Source organism: Mastigoproctus giganteus, chromosome 3 (genome assembly GCF_048544385.1).
Source record: "Mastigoproctus giganteus isolate SK-2022 chromosome 3, ASM4854438v1, whole genome shotgun sequence".
Taxonomy (NCBI): Eukaryota; Metazoa; Arthropoda; class Arachnida; order Uropygi; family Thelyphonidae; genus Mastigoproctus; species Mastigoproctus giganteus.
In genome coordinates, this window is record NC_143577.1 from 241,954,479 (window position 1) to 241,977,331 (window position 22,853).

General features: G+C 36.8%; 1 protein-coding gene across 1 annotated transcript in view; it reads left to right on the top strand.

Annotated features, from left to right (window-relative positions):
* The window catches only part of rl (Mitogen-activated protein kinase rl), a 142,264-nt gene that overhangs the window by 82,466 nt on the left and 36,945 nt on the right, over nucleotides 1-22,853 (top strand). The window contains exons 5-6 of the mRNA XM_090370973.1: nucleotides 5,692-5,824; nucleotides 9,000-9,071. Coding sequence (XP_090227099.1) covers nucleotides 5,692-5,824; nucleotides 9,000-9,071 — 205 coding nt within the window. The remainder of the gene's footprint in view (nucleotides 1-5,691; nucleotides 5,825-8,999; nucleotides 9,072-22,853) is intronic.

Sequence of the window (22,853 nt, forward strand, 5' to 3'; positions counted from 1 at the left end):
CTCTTAGCCCTGATGTTGCTTCAGGGATCTGGACATTCTGATCTCCATTGTGATTCATAGAGGAAGTTGCATTATACTGATTGTCTGTGGCCTGTCTGTTTTGAATATACGGTGATTTTTGTTGGATGGGGAGATTGAATGTTAATCTGTGTATACTTTGGGACTCCTGTTGCTGACACCAAATACGGAGGATGCGGAAAGGTCAGGGAATGACCACCGCATATCCCGGAGCAATACGGCCTTAGTTGCTAATGCTCCTAAAAACCAAATAACAATAACAATCCTGTTGCTGACAGAAATAACTGGTATGTGAAAGGAGCTTAGAGTGCCCTTCAATTCCCATATTAAAAGAAAAAAAAAAGTTCTTGTCTATATTTGAGCATGACCATTAGGTCAAAGGAGTTTATATTTAATTAATTTGGCAATGAATACAATCATTAACCTTATTTTAACAGTCATGCAGGTTCAAACGTGTGCATTACTCAACTATGTACTTATTGTCAGGTTACTTATATTTCGCATACTTTTTTAAATTATTATTTTTTTAATAATGAGAAGGGCATCTTTCACTTATTCCACTGAATAGTTTTAACTATTGTTATTCAGTTTTTTGGAGCTGTACATCACCTTGTTTTTTTTTTTAAATTAATGTCTTCATTTATTTCTACATAAATTTTTTCTCTAGTTTTGTGCACGAGGTGTTGCTACTAAATATTGAGACTGTTGCAATAAAATAAATATAATTAAATATTTTGTAGCTTACTAGTTATTATTCCCTTCAAAATTGGCTTGCACATACATAATGTTCAATTTGTTTTTTTTTTCCAAGCACAGAAACATTTCTGTAAGTCATCTTCTGCAAGTGTTTTTAACATATTCAATCATTTTTTCTGAATTTCTTCAGTGGACTAAAAATGGGTTCCCTTAAGTACACTTTTCAGTTTAGGAAAGAGAAGGAAAAAAAAGTCACAAGAGGGCTAGGTCTGGCAAGTTGGGTATGCAGGGATTTGTTTTTTGGCCATAAACTGGCAGAGAGAGAGAGAGAGAAAGAGAGAGTGTGCGCATTGTGTGCTGGAGCATCCAACCATCCTTCTACAGTTCAGGTCTCTTCCTTCGAATTTTTTCATGCAGCCTTGTCAGAACTTCAATGTAGCATGTTTGATTAATAATCTTATTTGGTGAGACGTATTCAGCCATAATAATGCTAAATCATTCTCGAACAGCCAACTTTAATTGCAAGTAATTACATTACTTAGAAAGTCTGGATCTTCTTCAAAACATCTTCACAAACTTGGAGTCTTTTCATCCTTTGATCTTCATTCAAAATTTTTGGTACCACCTTGCTGCATACACGCATTTCTAATGCCTAAATTTTCAGTTAACATTTGTCTGTTTCTTTGTCCATATTGAGTTCTGATGCAACCATTCTAATATTTAAACGATGATCACTTCTAATCAATATTCTTACCCTGACCCATATTTTTATGTTTTTGTGGATACAGGACAGCCTGCTCATTCATCATCTTCTACATTCTATCTTCCTTCTAATAATATTTTATGCCATTCAGACATGCCTGCTCTTGGCATAGTATCTTTCCCATAAACTTGTCCTAACAGCTCGTCCTCAGCCGATGTTTTCTCTAGTTTTGTCAAACATATGAGGTTGATTCATTGTTCGATTCTTTTGTCTCTCAGGTTTTCGTTACCTTGTAGCAACAAGGTAACAAAAACCTGTCTCATTGCAAAGCGAATGTGTTGAAATGTGACTTGACATACATATAGGAAAGGTTCAAGGTCAACTGCTGTGCCTTTGTTTTACAGGTAGTGCTTGCCATGCAGTGGCTGCATGCAGTCTTGTTTTTTAATAGCTACACCTCATATGCATGTATATATATTGCTGTTAATTGACTTTTGTCTTATTCTTAGCTTTGATTTTATTCATAATTTTTTAACACTGATTATTTAAATTATTATTTTTTGTCTTGTTTTTATAAACTTAATTTGATGGATTAAAACCTAAATATTAATCATGTCAGTATCTTTAAAATTGAGATTTAATCTCTCTGCACTTTGTTTTAATTAATAATTCATATGTTGTCAGATAAAAATGATGTACAATACTTACAATCACTTTATTCATTGTATTTATGCATGTTCGAGACACCTGTACTGTACAGTTTTTATGTGGAAATTTTAAATAAATAAATTTAAAAAAGTATTAAAAATTTCAACTAGTGCATTGAAATGTAATTAGTTTTAAAACCCATTCACATATACAGAAATGCTGTATTTTAAATTCTTTGGTTTGTCCTTTTGTCCTTCCCCTTATTAACTCTCTGGTGAGTAAGAGGTGAATATTATGCATTGTAGATGTGAATATTATGTGCTGTAGTTTTAATGACAACACATTTTATCATATATTTATATTGCATATATCTGGAAATTTTATTAAAATACTGGGGATAGACAGGGTGATGGAAATGCTCTCTCCCCATTACAGAGAAATGTGTGTTTCATATCACTTACTCTCAAAGACTAAAGTGGCAAGGTGTACGTTTTATGCACTTGTGCTATTTCTGTTCTAGAGTAAGGATGCTTATTGTTGCTGCCAGAATGTGGTCTTCTTATACATTTTGTGTGATGCTTCAGTCTTTTTTTTTTTTTTTTGAGATATACTTCCGTCAACTCATTATACTTATAATAATGATAGTTCAGTAATGAAATTGATAAGAATTTGACAAACATCTTACTGAATTCCACTATCCATATTATTATATCTGAAAAATTCCTAAAAGTTTGAAGCCTGCAAATTTAAATTTATCAAATTAGGTTTTCATTCTGATTTGTTACCTTCCCTAAATTTGCTATTCTGATTTCAAAATTGACATCCATTTTTTGTGTCATATTAAGATTTTCCACATCTTAGGAAAAGGAAAGGGATGTATGAACTTATACAAACTTATTTAACTTATTTATGAACTTATTTAACTTGTACGATTAATGTGTACTTTTTTTATATAATAAAATGGACAAAACTCAAAGAGTGAAGAAAATAGAAGAATATTAATGCAGAAGTGCACAGTTAGATGCAGATTTACCATATTTCTTAGAATAAATCCTAGGTCATTTCATCTTAGATGAATGTCTCCATTTTCAAATATCAACAGTAATTTTCTATCATGTACATTCTGTCATCATGGTATATTCTTTCTTTCTCCTTTATATATTGGTAGAATTGTTCACCCTGTTCCTTGCTGACAGAACCAAGACTTGCAGAAAAAAGTCTATGTAGGAAATGCAAGAAATTAGCTGCAGGTTTGTCTTATATCCTAATTTTGATATTTATTGAGCACAGGTACAATGATACTTCCATAATTGGTTTCTGTTTTTTTTTCCTAAGAAGTTGTGAACAATATTTTTGAAGCAAGTCCATCCTTTTTCAACTGGGGTCATTGTCCCTTCAATTTGTTTATTTGAAGTCTACTTTCTTACCTATGGCCCAGTGAAAATACCTTCTTTGAGTTTTGTATCATATAAACTTGGAAATTGATTGCAAAGTTACTTAAAGCAATTACCATCCTTGTATTAACAGATTTCTTGCTTTATTAATCTTAAATTGTTATGAAGTAGAGGTAATAGGACTTTCATTAGGTCACACACCCTTGTATTCAGTACTTTTTAAACTTTTTACCAAGCTGCCTTTGCATGGCCATACTTCCTTCAGTGCTGAGTTCATGCTCTGATTTCTCATTCACATATGAGACATGGTATCTTAGTGTAATGTGGTTTCTAATCTAGCAACATACATTGAACCTTCAAGTCCCCACAAAGCCAGTTATGTCTTTCATATTTAACTTTATTATGAAGTTTGAGGTTTTCATATTTGCTGTTAAACGAACTGAATCTGTAGTTGGAATAGAAGCATAAATGTTCCCCTTATGGAGAAGAATGCCTTTCAGGCTAGTTTGGAGAACTTGATGAATGGTGTCTACTCACTTGGTTCATATATTTGGCTCCTAAGACTGATTAATCCAGAAATATTTCTGCAGTAGGCAAGTGGATCTTGAGAAAAGTGTGGATTAAGCTCTTTCTCACAGTGTACCAAGAAAATTATGTCTGGGGAGATAGGCTTTTAGCTTGGAATCTTAATACTGAGATCATTGTAGAATAGTTTGGAAGACTCTCCAAATTATTTAGCTTGTTTTATATTAACTGCTGTGGTTCACATACAATTTTATGCTGAAAAAATCACTATTTCCATATGCATTGAATTCAGAATCTGATTATGAAATTGTATTGAGAGTTACTGGTGTAGAAGGTGTAGGTAGGTCAAATCCATCTACAATGGGTCTTATATCAGATATGCAATAATAAATAACATATGATATGTGAACAGTAGAAGGCACTGAGCCATATTGGTCCATTGCAGAATAGCTTTGGCAACACTGATGACCATGAATGGATAACTGATGAGCTAAATAAGTTTTGTATCAATATGAGCATTCTTTTGGGCTTGTTTGAGCACCACATACACAGATTACGCTAGGAAACATATAATTAGCCAGACATCAAAACCATTGTAGTCCTGTATACTTAATGGTTCTTTATTTATAGGTTTAATAACTACAAGCTAACAACTGCCTTTTGGGCAAAACTTGAGCATTTAAGATTGTAAAAAACTGTCTGGGATAATGATGTGATATTCAAGAGGACCAGTAGTAATGAAGGCAGTTGTGTGCAAACATCTGACGGTAATTATTAGTAGCCAGATACAGATAGATTAGGTGTTTTGTTTGTGCTGGTCTTAGAGGTTGCAAGTTTTAATCTCATTAAAAACGTATACATGGCTTGGTATTGGGAACTAATATATTGTCTGATATCTCTATGATTTTAACTTTTTCTTATTGACTGATCACCCAGTTTTGTACCATTCTTTCCAGATGGAAATTGTCTTTTCCAAGTTAATCACCTATTCGTGCTGTTTGCATACCAGAAGTGGTGGTTCAATGAACTTGAGAAGAAACTGCAAGAAGTATCTCTACAATTGCAAATCCATGAATGTGATACAATCTGATCAGTTTAACATATATTAAATAAATTGTTCTGTACAAAAGACAAGTGCAATAAAAAAAAAAAACCCTTAAAAACTTTGACAGAACACATAAAACCATTATCATATCACACCTCTTAATTGATAGAGATAATTTAATCGATGTGTTTGCCTTTATAAAAGAAATTAATTTATATTGCATCCTCTGAGGAAATTAAGCATAACCAGCCACCTAACCAATCCAGTAAATTACAAATCAGATTAATAGGAATTGCTTAAATGCTGTACTTTGTAACATCTCTGAAATATGCTGCACCATATCAACTAGTGTGCTATGGCCTTTATAGTCTATGGGAAAGGGGGGAAAAACCCAATATAACCAAAGCAATTTGGTTATATTGGATTTTTTTGGATACTTTGGAGAAGAGACTGTTATTTATGATCACCACTTGTGCTAGGATTTAGCAGTCTATTTGGAATAAAAGAGAAGCAATGTTCTGAACAGTGTGTGTGCAAAGTTTTTGTATTCCAGCATCATACTGGTCCACTGTTTCCATCATTTGGTCTATCCCCAGAGTACTTGTGGCATTTTATGTTTATTGTAGAATAATTTTAACCAAACTTGTTATTTTCTGATTTAGATATGTGACTTCGGTTTAGCACGAGTTGCTGATCCAGATCATGATCATACAGGTTTTCTTACAGAATATGTAGCAACAAGGTGGTACAGAGCTCCTGAAATAATGCTTAATAGTAAGGGATACACAAAGTCAAGTATCCTTTTATATATATAAACAGATTTTAATGTATTAAAAGTAATCATTTTGATATTATTAATTATACATTTTTTTTGTCAAAAATTGATTAAAATTGAGTATTTATAAGCTTAATAATAGTTATTTATTGCTATTGCATGAGTTGAATGATATAATATGCAGGTAAGAAAATTCGAAATAACAAACATGTTTGGCATGGAAATAAAGTGATTGTAATTGTAGAGAAACGTTTAGGATATTTTTCAAGCAAAAAACATATGCAAACCTATGAATTTAAATTATGGAGAGAAAGGCATTAAAACATTCATAATTGCCCATTGAGATTTCACAGCCATAGCATATCATATCACAACAGACTAACACAAAATAGTAATACTGTATGATATATAGTCATGGATGCTGGAAGTAGCATGACATCAGTACCCACAAGATTATATCAAAGAGGCTTAATTATTAGATGCTATATCAGCAGTTGTGTGTGATATTGTGTGTGAAACCTGCATATTTGAACCTTGCAAAGTCAGTTTTAGATAATGTAGTGAAAAGATAGGCTTGCAGTCAAATAAGTCAAAAAAATTATGGATAGGAATCTCAAATCCCTGAAGAAAGTTGAAAAGCAAACTGAGCAGTGTCGTTGGAAAATGTATTGGAGCTCCAGAAATACTGCTATAGAAATATCTGTATGTCAGTCTGTGGAGATCTGCACATCATGGCTTTCATTGCAGTTGTGTCTAACCCATTGTTCTTGAACAGTGGTAAAAGGCCCTAGGTGACCCTTGTACCCACAGTGAAATTTGGAAGAAACAAATTGTGGTGTGGACTTAGGTTGTTGATTGTAGTGCCAAAAACCACCAATTCTGAATCATATACCATCATCTTAGACAATTTCATGGTGCCCACACTTTTACAATTCTGTGGAAATGGGCCCTCCATGTTCCATCACAATGATGCCTCATCCCATATAGTGAGAATAACCTGGTTTGAGAAAAAAGAAGTCTAAGAACTCATCTGGGCAGCTCAGATCTGAATCTAATCAAACACTTTAGAGATGAACTGGAGATTTCAGCTCATGACATGGCTAGTATGTCCTACTTTTAAAGCTGCATGAAGGAGGAATGTATATACGTCGTTCTGCCAATTGAAAGTGTTCCCTGATAGATTGATGCTGTCACTGGGGCCAAAGGTTGGCCTACATCTTACTAATTTGTTCATTACAACTCATGTTTTTCTATACATGACAGGGTTTTAAATACTTTTGGTAGAGTAGTTTATACTGATTCTCTAATCTAGTACTTCAGCCTGTTATCTATTGTACACTACATATGTGCATTTGTTTCAGAATGTTTATTGTGTTTATTTTTTTACTGATAAACTACTGTTTACAGTAGGTTTTTTTTGTTTGTTTATAAACACATAATAATGTGTTTTTGTGTATAGTATTTGTATATATTTATATGTAGTATTTGTATACTATGATATACAAGTATTCAGAACTGTCTGTATTCTGTATATGTCTGCAGTGTTTCTTAGTGTGAGCTCCAAACTACTATGTAGCAGTTGGTTCTCTGTCACTTATCCCCCTTTTATAATATATTATTCATGTATTCAATACTGTATCATCTACATCATTATATCTCAAATCAATTAACTTTTATGCCAAATACTTACAATCTGCATTATTTTTTTATTTCTGTGCTGGTCTTTTCAATATGTTAAATATCCATACAAAAAATTTTACCATACAGTAGTTTTGATTTGGTTTGGTGGTATCAGAATTTTTAATCATATTCTTAATGTCTAGGTCTTGGAAATTTTATAGGATTGTAATGTGATACTATATACTAGGGCTGTTCAATAAAGAATGATTATAATTTTCATGAACAACTGTACTGCTTGCTATTTCTAGCTGAGCCGTGGAATATAAGACCAAACCAAGCTGCTTTGCATAGCAACTGTGCAGTTGACTCGTGTGCACAATGTGACCTTGGTGGTTGGTCAAGTTTATGCCTGTTCAGTTTTGTCTATGTAACAGTGGACATGACATGCAAGGAGCAGTATGCTGCTCTCAAATTGTGTTTCCATCTCAAGAGAATATCATTTGAAGCATATGAAATATTAAAAGAGGCTTATGGTGAATCTACACTTCCGTATAGCACAATTTGCAAGTGGTTTAGAATGTTTAAAGATGGACATGATTCAGTCAAAAAAATCAACAGTTCTGGAGCTCCAACCACTGCTGTCACTACAGAAACCATAAAAACTACTGTAATTGTGATAGAAGATCGTCATATGACAGTAAGGCAACTAGCAGAGATGTTGAGAATATCAATAGGAAGCATGCACAGTATTCTCCATGATAATTTGCATATGACACTTATCTGTGCACACCGGATGGTTCAAAGACTACTCACACCTGAGCAACAGCACATTTACATGGAGGTTTGTCAGAGCTGTAATGGAATGTTACTGGAGATGGTGAGGTTCTGCACAAGGTGATAAGGGCAGATGAGACATCGCTTCATCAACCCAGAGAATAAGCAACAAAGCTCTGTTTGAAAGTCTACATCATTGCCAACACCGAAAAAAGCAGAAGTTGTGGCTTCTGCAGAAAGGTTATGGTCATCTTTTTTTGTGTCATTTAAGGAATGGTTTACCAGTATGTTGTACCACGTCATACTACTATTACAGGACCTTACTACAGAACTGTACTGCACACCGTTGTGCGATTACTATTCATTGCAAACAACCACAACTGAATGCAGGTGGATGCTACATCATGACAATATGAGACCTCACATTGCTCATTCTCATTGAGTGCTTAGCCAGCATTAATATGAAATGTGTTCCTCATCTGTCCTGACCTTGCAACCTGCTCCCCCCCCCCAAAGGTAAAATGGCTTTTACCATGTTTTTGACGAATGGCAGAAATGTAGTAATTGCATTTCATCAAATGGGCTACTTTGAAAAGGAGACCATCAAAATATGGATGATTTATAGAGGTGGGCTGTGAAAAAAAAATTATGATCATTTTGTATTGAACAGCCTTCATATTATATATGTAATTGTCAATTAAAAAGGTGAGCTGATTATGTGCATATGTAATTACAACTGCATTTTTTAAGAAAACTGTAGTAGAAAATTAAGAATTGCTTTTGCTGCCTTAACTGAAACAGTTGATATCTGGTCTGTGGGCTGTATTCTGGCAGAAATGGTGTCTAATAGGCCAATTTTTCCTGGAAAACATTGTAAGTAACTAAAGTAATATTTTATTCGTGTTTTTTGAAATTACAGCAGACTCTCGATTTACCAGGATCAGATTAACCGGGACACTTCAAGATTCCAAATTTAAAAAAAAAAATCAACCAGATTATCTTGCAACCCCTGCTGTCTTCACATCCACCGCTCAAAAAAAAAAAGAAGAGAGACCAAATGTTTAGTTTGTTTTAGCGCGTTGATTGTTGTGTTCCTTCGCACTGCAAAAGGACAAATTTTGTTTCGTTATTTATGTCAGGGATGTCAGAATTTTTTTTTTTATAGTATTTTTTGTTTAGAAATCATGAAAATGATGAGCAAATGCAAGAGTTGTGCTTTCATTTAAACAAAAACTTGAAATTATTCAAAAGTTTGAAAATGGTGCATCTGTTAAATCTCTAAAGAACCGTTATAATGTTGGCGACCAAACCATACGCAACATTGTAAAAAATAAACAGAAGTATCGTATTGGACACGCAAGTAGTGCGTGATAAGTTTTTTATCTATCGCCATACTTTTTATGTAGGTTGCTGAACATTTTTCGATACAGTAAGTCCCCGACTTATGCAGCTTCGAACTTATGTTACGTTGTTTATATTTTTTTTTATATGACTGAAAATTTCAGTGAAGGGGAGACACATTTCACCATAATAACGTAAAAATCCACAGAATTCCAGCTATCGGTATTATCGCAAATGCAATAAGATCGAGTTTACTACCCATTTATAATAGATTGCATTAATAGAAAAGCCCAATAACCCAGAAAGTGCAAATTGTTTTTATTGTTTTATGGCAGTGACCCCCAGAAATGTGCTTTAGTAAAATGTGAGCTCGCGTGGGGTGATAATAGTGAGCCCTTAAGCCAGTGAAGTGCTTTTCAGAAAATTTAATTTTGACTGTTATCATGGTGCCGACTAAGAGAATAAGTGACAGCGGTACTAGTAAATCTATCAAGAAAAGGAAAGTGATCGAGTTGGATCAGAAAATTAAAATAAAAAGGATGTATAAAAATGCCCAAACATTAACAAGCATCGTGCAGAATTCAGATTTGTCTGTGGCAACAGTGAACACAAAAAAAGAGAAAGACAAAATACGAGAAGCGGTCAGCACCAATGAAGGTCAACTATAATAATAACCAAGGCTGCGAAATACAAATCAGTTTTTACAGTTGAATAACATGCGTTTTTTATTCCTTTATGTTTTCTTTTCTTATGTGCCACTCTGGCTACTTCACCTCTGTTCCTAGATAAAGTTTTTAATTGAACTAATTAAAAATATATAACTATTTTTCTTCATTCTTCTGAGGATATTATGTGGTTTTTTACAAAAAAAACCACATATTATCCTCAGATTTTGGCATATCAAGACTATAGTAGCAATATTTTATTAGTCATTCTCGAGTTATGCAAATCTCGACTTACGTAAGAAGTCCTGGAACATATTTTTTACATATGTCAGAGACTTACTGTATTTTTGAATTAACCTGGAAATCGATTATCCTGGAATATTTTTTTACCATCTATCCCGGAAAATCGAGAGTCTGCTGTATATGATGAAATTTTTAAAAATAATCAACCAGTATTTTATACTACTCTTTAGGAAAGTAGCCAAAGTCATAAAATTGATTTATATATAGTTAATTACACTCAAAAGAAGAAAGAAAATTTATCATACCTTTTCACTCTACTTACCCTTTCTTTCAAAATTACATTAGCATTAGTAGAGGCATTTGATGCAAGAAAGCAAGCTTATGCAGCATCAGCCAAAAAAAAAAAAAAAAAAAACCACTTCCACTTCACCCCTTTGTTCGTTCAAAATACCTGTCCAGCTGAGCTTTAAACTTATTTAGGCTATCAACCTCCACCACAAGGGATGGAAGTCTGTTCCACCAACCAACCACCCGCTGGCTAAAGGCAAATTTCCGCACGTCTATCCTACATCTGTCTTTCCTCAATTTGAATTTATGCCCTCTCAGGTGATTTTTCTGAGCTAGAGGAAGAATCCCATCAGCATTGAGCATGCTTAAACCATTCAAGGCTTTATACACCTCTATCAGATCACCTCGCTGGTGCCTCGTCTCCAGACACTGTAATTTGCAAAACTTAAGCCTTTCTTCGTAAGAGCACCCCTTTGTTCCATTCACTAATCTTGTTGCCCTTCTCTGTACTCGTTCCAGCAGCTCTACATCCTTCTTGAAATGAGGCCTCCAGACCTGTATACAGTACTCTAGGTGTGGCCTGACCATCGCCTTATACAATGGAATAATCACCTCCTTATCCCTGCTGGAAAAATTCCTGTATATCATTGACAATACTCCATGAGCTACTCTTGCAGCCCGTCTACACTGCTCAGAGAACTTCATATCTGCCTGCACAACCACCCCCAAGTCCCTTTCATTCTCTACCACTGTCAGTGTAGTACCACATAGTTGATACGTTGCTCTGGGGTTGCTGTTTCCCATGTGTAGTACTTTACATTTGTCAATATTAAACTTCATTTGCCACCTCTCAGCCCATCTGCTCAACCTTTCCAGATCCTGTTGCAGCAGCATAGTGTCAGTAGTGTCCTTGACAACCCTGCCAACCTTTGTATCGTCTGCAAACTTGGACATTAAGCCCGATATACCATCATCAATATCATTTATAAATACAGAAAACAATAATGGACCCAACACTGAGCCCTGAGGGACTCCACTAATAACATCAGTCCACGATGAGCAGTGTCCATTGATTACCACTCTCTGTCTTCTCCCCCTCAACCACCCCTTTATCCATAGCAGCAATTTGCCTCCAATGTCACACTGCTCCAATTTGTGTAGCAGTCTTCCATGTGCAACAGTATCAAAAGCCTTTCTAAGATCCAAGTATATAATATCAAAGTTATTCCCTGCATCCAGTTCTTTTGTGACTGCATCATAGTATCCAATCAAGTTGGTCAGGCAAGACTTCCCCTTAACAAAACCATGCTGTGTCTGAGCTATAACTGAAGTCTTGTCTAAATGATCCTGCAGTGCTTCTTTAACCAGTGCCTCCATTAATTTTCCTGGAACAGAAGTTAAGCTCACAGGTCTATAATTACTTGTGTCAGCCTTTGATCCTCCTTTGTGAATTGGGGTCACATTTGCACATTTCCAGTCTATGGGTACCTCCCCTGAGTCCAAGGAAGCTCTCATAATTATGGCTAAGGGTTTGCTTACTTCCTTTGCTGCCTCCTTTAATATAACTGGATAGATCCCATCCACCCCAGGTGCCTTTCTTGTGTTTATCTTCAACAGTTTCTCCTCCACTTTACTCCCAGTTATTTCAAGATTCTGTAGCTTACTGCTAGAGTTGAATACACCTCTGGCATTCCCCTCGCTGAATAACTCCTCATGTGTGAATGTCGATGCAAAATATTCATTTAGTTTGTTAGCTACCTGAGCAGGATCATCAACACTTGACCCATCAATATCAAGTGGACCAATCTGATTCATCCCCTTCCTTCTAGAGTTTACATAAGTAAAGAACTCTTTGCTGTTTTTCTTTGCATCCCTTGCCAAGGATTTCTCGTAATCTGCCTTCGCCTGCCTAACCTCCTTTGTAACTTGGTTGCATATCAACTTGTATCTATCATAGGCTTCTGTGTCATGTGTTAATTTGTATGTATCCCATGCATTTTTCTTCTCTGCCATATGCCTCATTAGTTCATCTGACATCCATTTTGGCCTAAACCTTGAACAATATTTCTTAGTTGGTATGTAAAGCCTAGTAGCTTCCAAGATAAGTTCTTTGAATGCTTCCCATTTTGAATTTGCTGTTGGTACCACTGTATAGAATTTAAATACTGTCTCAGTCCATCGTAGTCGCCTTTACGGAAGCAATAACCCTTCCCTTTACCCCTAATGGTAGTTACCTCTTTGAGTAAATCCCACTTCAGCACACTGTGATCACTGCCACCTAGTGGTTCATTTACTTGAACTATACATCCTTGAACTATTGTTCAAATCAAGTACAACAATCTCTTCTTTGGTAATCATCATATACTATAACGTAACATATTTCTAGTGTGGCCCATAAACATGTACCATTATGTAGAATGAAATTATTCTGTTACTAACTAAACATATACTTGTTCTTCAAGAATGTCAGATAGAGCAGGTAGCCTGTGCAGAATGATTGTCTACAGCATATTTGCTTTTGTGGGAAAGCAATCTACAAACTCATTTTTTTAAGAATAAGTGACAACCATATTTTTCAGTCTGACATCTGCCAACTTTTGATAATGGCACTGTTTTGGCATCAGTGGTATACAACAATCAACCAATGACATTTCTGGGTCTAAAGCAAAACATCTGTAAGTAGTGCTGGCATTCAGCATCTGATTATTACTTGAATGGATCTTTGGAAATTTTTGATGCTTTTTTTTTTTTTTACCATCAGGCCATAGTGCACTAGCAAGATGAGAAAATTTTTGCTATTCTTCATTGGATCAAGCATGTTTATGTCAAAATTTTCTTTGGTATCGGACATTAGTGAATGTAGCACTTGTGTACTATTTGCAGTTGTAACTGATGGGCAGTGTTTTTTTTTTTGTGAACTTCTGTGTAGTGTATTAAGGACAGATTTTTTTTTTTTTTTGTATGCTCATATGTTCTCTTGAGACGAGTTGGCATGCTACCTTTCTTGTGATATAAAATGTGTTTTAATAATACCAGTTTTAATACTAATGACAATTGATGGTCATAATTGCAGTTCTTTCTTGTATATTGTTTCTTTTCACTGGAGTATCTAATTAGCAATACCATTTTTTCTGATTATTGTGTTGCAGCTCAAGGTTTGTCACACCACTTTTAAATTCTATTCAGTGTGTCAAAAATTGTTTTTCTAGACAGTGAGATCAAACTCTTTCTCGTGTGTTCATGGGCCAATTTACATGTTGTGCAGCGTAATAAACCTGGAAAAATTTATAGATGAAGTTTCTTCCACCCCTCCCCCCATCTCAAGGTTTTTTCAGACAAAGCTATCTTTCTTTTTGTATGTGAAGATGAATAGAAACAGTTTGAGAAGTTGGGATCAAAAAATTCCTCCATAATAAGGGAATGCATGCTAAACATTCCAGAAATTTGTGGTGTAGTCTGTTTCATAACTAAGTGATTGACCCATTCTTTGTAAATTGGACTATGAATTCGTCAGATACCCACAACTTGAAGAACTGCAGCCTGGGTCTTAACACATTGGGGTACAGCTACACTAATTCTCAGATGTATGCTCAGTTAATTGGCCACCACTTCTTAAGACAGCCCCTCGATGTGAGCACTTCTATATGGTGAGGGAACCTCCCAGTGATGCAGCTGGTTCCACAGATTAGCATCACTGAGATCCACTGCTCACACCTGCCCTTCACTAATGGCATACAACAAAGCCAAAGATGTGAGGAGAGAAAATGAAGACAATAATTGACAGACAGTATGAAGCAGCCCAACAAAATCTCAAGTAGGGAAGCTGGACTCCAGATGCTTCTGGTGAGAACTCTGCCTGTCTCTCTGTTCAAGTTATTGGTTCTAGATTGTCATCACTAGAATCCAGTGTGTTTTCCATGCATTGCAACCATAGACGTTGGAAAGGTATGGCCTGCTAGTTGAGGGGCCCAGCCTTAATACACTGTTTCCGTCCCTGCTTTGGCCAGGATGGGAGTGCCAGCATTGGCCCATTTGTGTCATGCTTGAGGAGCCCAGCCGTAATATGCTGCTTCAGCCAAGGCAGTAATTCCTGTTGGCTCATTCATGGTCAATCAGCTGGCAAGTCTGGTTACTAAGGTAAATTATACTCCAATAGGTCTTCTTCCCTTTGGTCCTGGGACAGGGTCAATACCTGGATGAATCGGTATAATATCTAGATAACTCTCATCCCACTTCATCATCATCATCATCATCAGCCATTTCAATCCACTGTAGGATGAAGGCCTCTCCAGCAACTTTCCAGTTAATTCTGTTTTGTGCAATGGCCATCCATTTTACTACCCACGAACTCGTGAATTTTATCTGTTCATCTCCGTTGTCTTCTAGGTTTTATTTTAGCTCCTCTTGTGTACCATTCTGTTATTTTCTTAGTTCATCTATCATCATGTCCTTGAGCTATGTGTCCTGTCCAAGTCCATTGCAGTTCTGTAGTTTTGATAAGAATGTCCTTTATTTGTGTTTGCTGTCTCTGTCATCAGTGACCAATTTACATGTGCACTTACATATGCATAACTTGCTAGTGTTTGAGTGGGCTTCCTTCTATCTACAGAGAAAAGGAGGTAAAATGTCACCCTTCGTTGTTCAGAAAGGTCTTAAAGGGCTGGCACAGTCACCCAATCTGAGTCAGTAAAACAACTTATTTTGGGTGACCTTTTAGTATAAACTTCCTCAGTACAACATTTTGAATTGCTCTTCCAAGAGGCATTCCAGTTAACATGTGCTGCCTCTTTTATTTGCGAGAGTCCTCTCTATGTGCCTTTAATGTACATATTTTTTCTAGATTTTGATTTGATATCATTCTTCAATTGGATTATTTCTCTGGGGCACTGAAACAAGTAGGCACTGCTTTTTAGTAAATGGAAGAAAGAAATGGAAATGAAATGGAAGAGTCATAATAGATGACTCTTCTCCACTTATTATAAAGATGTCATCTGCTTCAACATACTACCCATCCCTATTTCTTTTTGCTCCTGGTGTCCCAGGCTTTGGATCCATTATAACAACGTTTTAGGGTACAATTTTATGATCCTGTTTTCACAAAATTTTATCAGTGGGCACACACAAAGGATGATGTTTTATTTTTCACAAACTAAAGATGTAAAATTCGGCAAGCATAATCTTCAAAAAATTTTACCTTTTCTTCTTATGGAAAATAGTGAATTAGATAAAATAACTTCATAAGCAAAAAATATATGAAACTGTGATCCAAGCGTACAGCTTTTGTGGTGGCCTCTAGACAGTGCAATTGATGCTAATCAATATCCAGCCATAATGCAAATAGCCCATGGTTCAATCAGTGTGCCGATATTGAGCAGTTGTTCATTTCATGTGCCTTTCCTTTTACAGTGCTTATTTATTGACTGCAATTGAATGGATTCATATTTGCATTAAGGCACAACTTTTGTGGTTTGTTTTGACACAAATTTGCAGCATAGTTGACGTGTTAAAGTAATACTGAATACATCATGCAGCTTAGATCATGATAGTTTCTTCTTGAAACATCTGAAAAGGAGATATACACTGAACAGAGAGACCAGGCAGGTAAGATTAAGAATGCTATCTGGAATTAGCATTCTTATCCTTACATTTAATATGCCTAAACTTCCCACCTCCAAGTTCAGGATATTGTCAACTGCTCCGTAAGACTCTACCTCCCCAGTCTGATATGGTGTTTTAGATACCAAAAAATATGTCCACTTTCAGATAGCATGTCATGGTTCTCCTGCTTGTGCCCAGTGTGGGGGGAAAGGAACATGACACCAAAGAGTGCTGTGCTCCAAAATCAGGATGCATAAAACTGTAGTGGTGAATATCCTGATTATTCAAGGACATGCCAATGGTGGAAAAATGAGAAACAAATCCAGGAAATCAAAACAGCGAAATATCCCATATATGGAGGCAGAGAAACAGGTTGCACTAATAAATAATGGGAAATTTTACTCTCAAGTGGTTTTTCTCGAGCAGTCTATATCAACACAAACAGGTATTTCAGTCCCACTACAGGAATCTTTTACTCCACATGCTTGCTACTTATTGACGAAAACACGTGAAGAAAAATTGGTAGTTACTCCCATCTCAATACCAAACAGAGTAGTAGCATCTAAAGACAAGCCTCCCCCCCCGCCTCCCACTAAGGCCAAAGCTGTTATTTGTGGTATAGAGGATGCAGTGAAGGTAAAAAAAAAAAAAGAAGAAATGGAAAGTGTGGATGATCCTATTTTGGATCTGTATTCCTGAGGAAGATGTGGATACTGGGTGCCCTCGATTTCTTAAAAGTAAATTTAAAATCAAAATGGGCAAATCAAAATTCTCTTCACTTCGGAAACCAGCTAATTATACACTAAACCCAAATAACAATGGTTAAATTCCTACAATGGAATTGTCATGAATTCTGCTGAAATATGAAGAATGTCTAGTTGCTCCTGAATAAACATGAACTTGTTTGCTTCTGTTTGTAGAAAACATATCTAAACAAAAAAATATATTATCTCATTCTGCAGACCTTTACTATCATCTGTAAAGACAGGAACAGGGATGGCCCAGCCCTCCATGGACTGGGCCATCCCTGTTCTTCCTTCCTCACAATCTGTGTTATATATTTTACTCATATGACAAACATCACCCAAGCAGATCTCAGTGAGCTTATTTTGCAGTTGCTCTTGCAACTTCTTTGAGACTTCAATGGACATGATACTCTGTGGGGTAGTGTAGAAATTAAAGAACTAGGTCATATTATTGATTGTATGCTCAACAATAATAACCATATCTTATTCAATGTGGGAATCAATACCTATTTCCACATGCCTACCCATACATTCTCTGCCATCAGTCTCTCTATCTGCTCCCCTTCCCTACTTCCTCTGCTTTTCTGGGAGGTGGAACAGAATCCTTATAGAAGTGATCACTTCCATAAGGATTCTTTATAAGATCCACCATAGTGGGCAGAAAACCTTGCCATCCATCTAGAATCCCACACTGGAAATTTGATCGAGCAGATTGGAGTACATTCATGCATCTTATTAAATTTAATCGTGTTGAAATCCATCAGGATTCAATTGATGATCCAGTGAATTATGTCACAGAGTGTATTATTCATTCATGCAGTGGCAATTGTAATTCCAAAAACATCCTCATAATTTCCACACTCTCCAAAGCCATGATGTCACATGGTGGAACCAAGAATGTAAAGGAGCAAGGAAGGCTCAAAATTGGGCATGGGGAAAAATTTCAACATTATCACACCACCAAACATCTTGTAGCCTTTAAACGTGTCCATGCCAAAAAGCATGCTGAGTACAGTTTGCATCCTCAGTAATCAGACAATTAGTGCCAGAGTCGCCCGGAATAAAATTCAGCAGAAAATGAAGGGTAAATACATGTTGCTTCCTTCATCAATATTAGATGGAGCCCAATGGATATAATATCCACCATAGTAGCAGACCCAACTGCTATTGCTAGTACTCTAGGAGAGGCATTTGCTAGATTCCCTTATGGAACTTCATACCCTTTAGAGTTCCTGGCTCTCAAGAAGCAAGCTAATAGCCAGACACTAAATAAATTTTTTTTCAAGCAGTGGTGAACCTTATAACTTGCCATACACTCAAGTGGAATTAACCACCACTGCAGAACCAGATGATATTCAGTATGAAATGATAAATACCATCTCATTCTCTAGAACAGTTGCTATATCTCTATAACTTAATTTTTGGAGGAGCAGTTTTTAAATTCTTGGCTTAGGGCAATCATCCTTACATTCCCAAAGTCAGAAAAGGACCCCAAAATTCCCAACAATTTTTTTTTTTTTTTTAATGAAAAGCCGGAAACTTTGCTCTAGAGCAGGGGTGGGCAACAGCCGGCCTGCGACAATGTTGAATCCGGCCTCCTCGGTAAATGCATAAATATAGAAAATCCATACCTGACTACACTCGCTGTAAACGTTCGGCTTAATTGGGTTCAATCGGGAATCGCGGCCAGTACAACAGTAACCAAGTGATTCTACTCAGCGTCAAAGAGTTATTTCCTAATTATTATTGTAGCATCGATCGAACGAAGTTCCTTTGGGTTTGACTTCTTATTGAAAAAAATAATATTGGTGCGAGATATTTTATGTTTTATGCCTTTTCTAATTATTACAATTTTTAATTTAATATAATTTATAGCCCATAAAATGAGCCAATTAAAAAAAAAAGAAAAATTGATGCCGAATGCCGCATTTTCAATGATAATTGGACATTCAGATATTTTTTTAAAAAATACATTAATAATTTGGTAATTCAAGTAATATAACATTTTTTAGGTTCTGATTTTTTTTTATTAAATCGTTCGATCTATTCCCGCCCGCATCATGATGCGAAAATTTCATTCGGCCCGCTGACGAAAAAAGTTGCCCACCCCTGCTCTAGAGACTAAACATGGGTTTCACCACTTCAAGCCTCCAATAAGCAAAGTGGTGGTATTTCACCGGTTGATGAAAGTCATCTACCACCAACTACCCTATTGCTCTGACCATTTGCTTATGTAAGTAAAAAATGGTTAGTGTTTGTTTTACATATTTCCTTGAAGCAAGTGACCATTTCAACAAGATGCAGTGTGGTTTCCAAAGAAACTGGTTCATTTTGGATCATTTGACCCAATTTGAAACTGGTTCATTTTGGATCATTTGACCCAATTTGAAACAGATTCATGATGCATTCACAAAGCGAGCAAACTTTAGCATTAGCATTAGTAGAGGCATTTGATGCAAGAAAGCAAGCTTATGCAGCATCAGCCAATAAAAAAAAAATAATAAATAAAGTAAAATAAATAAATAAAAAATAACCACTTCCACTTCACCCATCTGTTCGTTCGAAATACCTGTCCAGCTGAGCCTTAAACTTATTTAGGCTATCAACTTCCACGACAAGAGATGGAAGTCTGTTCCACCTACCAACCACCCGCTGGCTAAAGGCAAATTTCCCACATCTATCCTACATCTGTCTTTCCTCAATTTGAATTTATGCCCTCTCAGGTGATTATTCTGAGCAAGAGGAAGAATCCCATCAGCATTGAGCATGCTCAAACCATTCAAGGCTTTGTACACCTCTATCAGATCACCTCGCTGCTGCCTAGTCTCCAGACATTGTAATTCGCAAAACTTAAGCCTTTCTTCGTAAGAGCACCCCTTTGTTTCATTCACTAATCTTGTTGCCCTTCTCTGTACTCGTTCCAGCAGCTCTACATACTTCTTGAAATGAGGCCTGTATACAGTACTCTAAGTGTGGCCTGACCATTGCCTTATACAAGGGAATAATCACCTCCTTATCCCTGCTAGAAAAATTCCTATATATCATTGACAATACACCATGAGCTACTCTTGCAGCCCGTCTGCACTGCTCAGAGAACTTCATATCTGCCTGCACAACCACCCCCAGGTCCCTTCATTCTCTACCACTGTCCGTGTAATACCACAGAGTTGATACGTTGCTCTGGGGTTGCTGTTTCCCATGTGTAGTACCTTACATTTGTCAATATTAAACTTCATTTGCCACCTCTCAGCCCATCTGCTCAACCTTTCCAGATCCTGTTGCAGCAGCATAGTGTCAGTAATGTCCTTGACAACCCTGCCAACCTTCGTATCGTCTGCAAACTTGGACATTAAGCTTGATATACCATCATCAATATCATTTATAAATACAGAAAACAATAAAGGACCCAATACTGAACCCTGAGGGACTCCACTAATAACATTAGTCCACGATGAGCAGTGTCCATTAATTACCACTCTCTGTCTTCTCCCCCTCAACCACCCCTTTATCCATAGCAGCAATTTGCCTCCAATGCCACACTGCTCCAATTTGTGCAGCAGTCTTCCATATGCAACAGTATCAAAAGCCTTTCTAAGATCCAAGTATATAATATCAAAGTTATTCCCTGCATCCAGTTCTTTTGTGACTGCATCATAGTATCCAATCAAATTGGTCGGGCAAGACTTCCCCTTAACAAAACCATGCTGTGTCCAAGCTATAACTGAAGTGTTGTGTAGATGATCCTGCAGTGCTTCTTTAACCAGTGCCTCCATTAATTTTCCAGGAACAGAAGTTAAACTCACAGGTCTATAATTACTTATGTCAGCCTTTGATCCTCCCTTGTGAATTGGGGTCACATTTGCACATCTCCAGTCCATGGGTACCTCCCCTGAGTCCAAGGAAGCTCTCATAATTATGGCTAAGGGTTTGCTTACTTCCTTTGCTGCCTCCTTTAATATAACTGGATAGATCCCATCCACCCCAGGTGCCTTTCTTGTGTTTATCTTCAACAATTTCTCCTCCACTTTACTCTCAGTTATTACAAGATTCTCTAGCTTACTGCTAGAGTTGAATACACCTCTGGCATTCCCCTCGCTGAATAACTCCTCATGTGTGAATGTCGATGCAAAATATTCATTTAGTTTGTTAGCTACCTGAGCAGGGTCATCAACAGTTGACCCATCGATATCAAGTGGACCAATCTGATTCATCCCCTTCCTTCTAGAGTTTACATAAGTAAAGAACTCTTTGCTGTTTTTCTTCGCATCCCTTGCCAAGGATCTCTCGTAATCTGCCTTCGCCTGCCTAACCTCCTTTGTAACTTGGTTACAGATCAACTTGTATCTATCATAGGCTTCTGTGTCACGTGTTAATTTGTATGTATCCCATGTATTTTTCTTCTCTGCCATATGCCTCATTAGTTCATCTGACATCCATTTAGGCCTAAACCTTGAACAATATTTCTTAGTTGGTATGGAAAGCCTAGTAGCTTCCAAGATAAGTTCTTTGAATGCTTCCCATTTTGAATTTGCTGTTGGTAACATCATCAGTTGATCCCACTGTATAGAATTTAAATAGTGTCTCAGTCCATCGTAGTCGCCTTTACGAAAGCAATACCCCTTCCCTTTACCCCTAATGGTAGTTACCTCTTGGAGTAACTCCCACTTCAGAACACTGTGATCACTGCCACCTAGTGGTTCTTTATCTGCAGATTCTTAATGCATGAAGAATCACTACTGATAATCAAATCAAGAGTATTACTCCCTCTAGTTGCCTCCCGAACATGCTGATGTAGAAAACAATCATCCAATAAATCCACAAAAGCCTTGCTAGTGTGTGAGTGACCAGCCCCTAAATTCCAGTCAATATCTGGGAAATTAAAATCCTCCATTATAAGACTTTCTGATTTACTGGCCCACTCTATTTCTCTGTACAGTTTCTTATTATACTCATCAGAGTCATTAGGCCTATAGCACACTCCTACTCTCAATTTTGATCTCCCAATGCTTATGTCACACCAAACTGTCTCGACACTGCACTGTCTAGCGATGTCGACTGGCTTCACTTCCTTGGATTTTATGTGTTTCTTAACTAATAGCATAACCCCTCCTCCCTTCCTATCCTGTCTATCCTTTCTGTAGACCTTGTACTCCCCAAATTCCAGTTCTGCATTCCTTATATCTGTGTGACACCACGTCTCTGAAATCCCAACAATATCTGCCTTTGATGTTTTGAGCAATACCTCAAATTCATCAAATTTATTTACTAAACTCCTAGCATTGGTGTACATGCAAGTATACATGCACCTGCTCTTCCTCTTAGCCACCCTAACACAACCCATGTATTCACTTGTACCCCCATGATTCCCAGCAGTTTCTGAAATATCCTGCATCTTATTTTCCAGGCTGCTGCTCATTCCAATAGAAGGAGTGCAAGAATCACTTTCTCCTCTGCCAGTGGCTACTGTTAATCTATTAGTCCTTGTATCCCCCCAATCTAGCAGTTTTCCGACCCTCCTAACACTGCCTCGATAGCATCAGCAAACATTCTTGCACCTTTTCTATTTAAGTGTATCCCATCCCTGTAGAAGCAGTCTCTCCTGTTAACAAGTACAGACCAGGCTGAAAAAAATTCTACCCCTTGAGCCCTGCACAATCTTTCCAGGGCCGAATTGATCGACAGGGCTCTCATCATATACTCCCTCCTATCGTGTCTGGGCAGAATTGCAGACACTTTCAAATTCAACCCTAATTCACGGCTTTTTTTCATCAGTG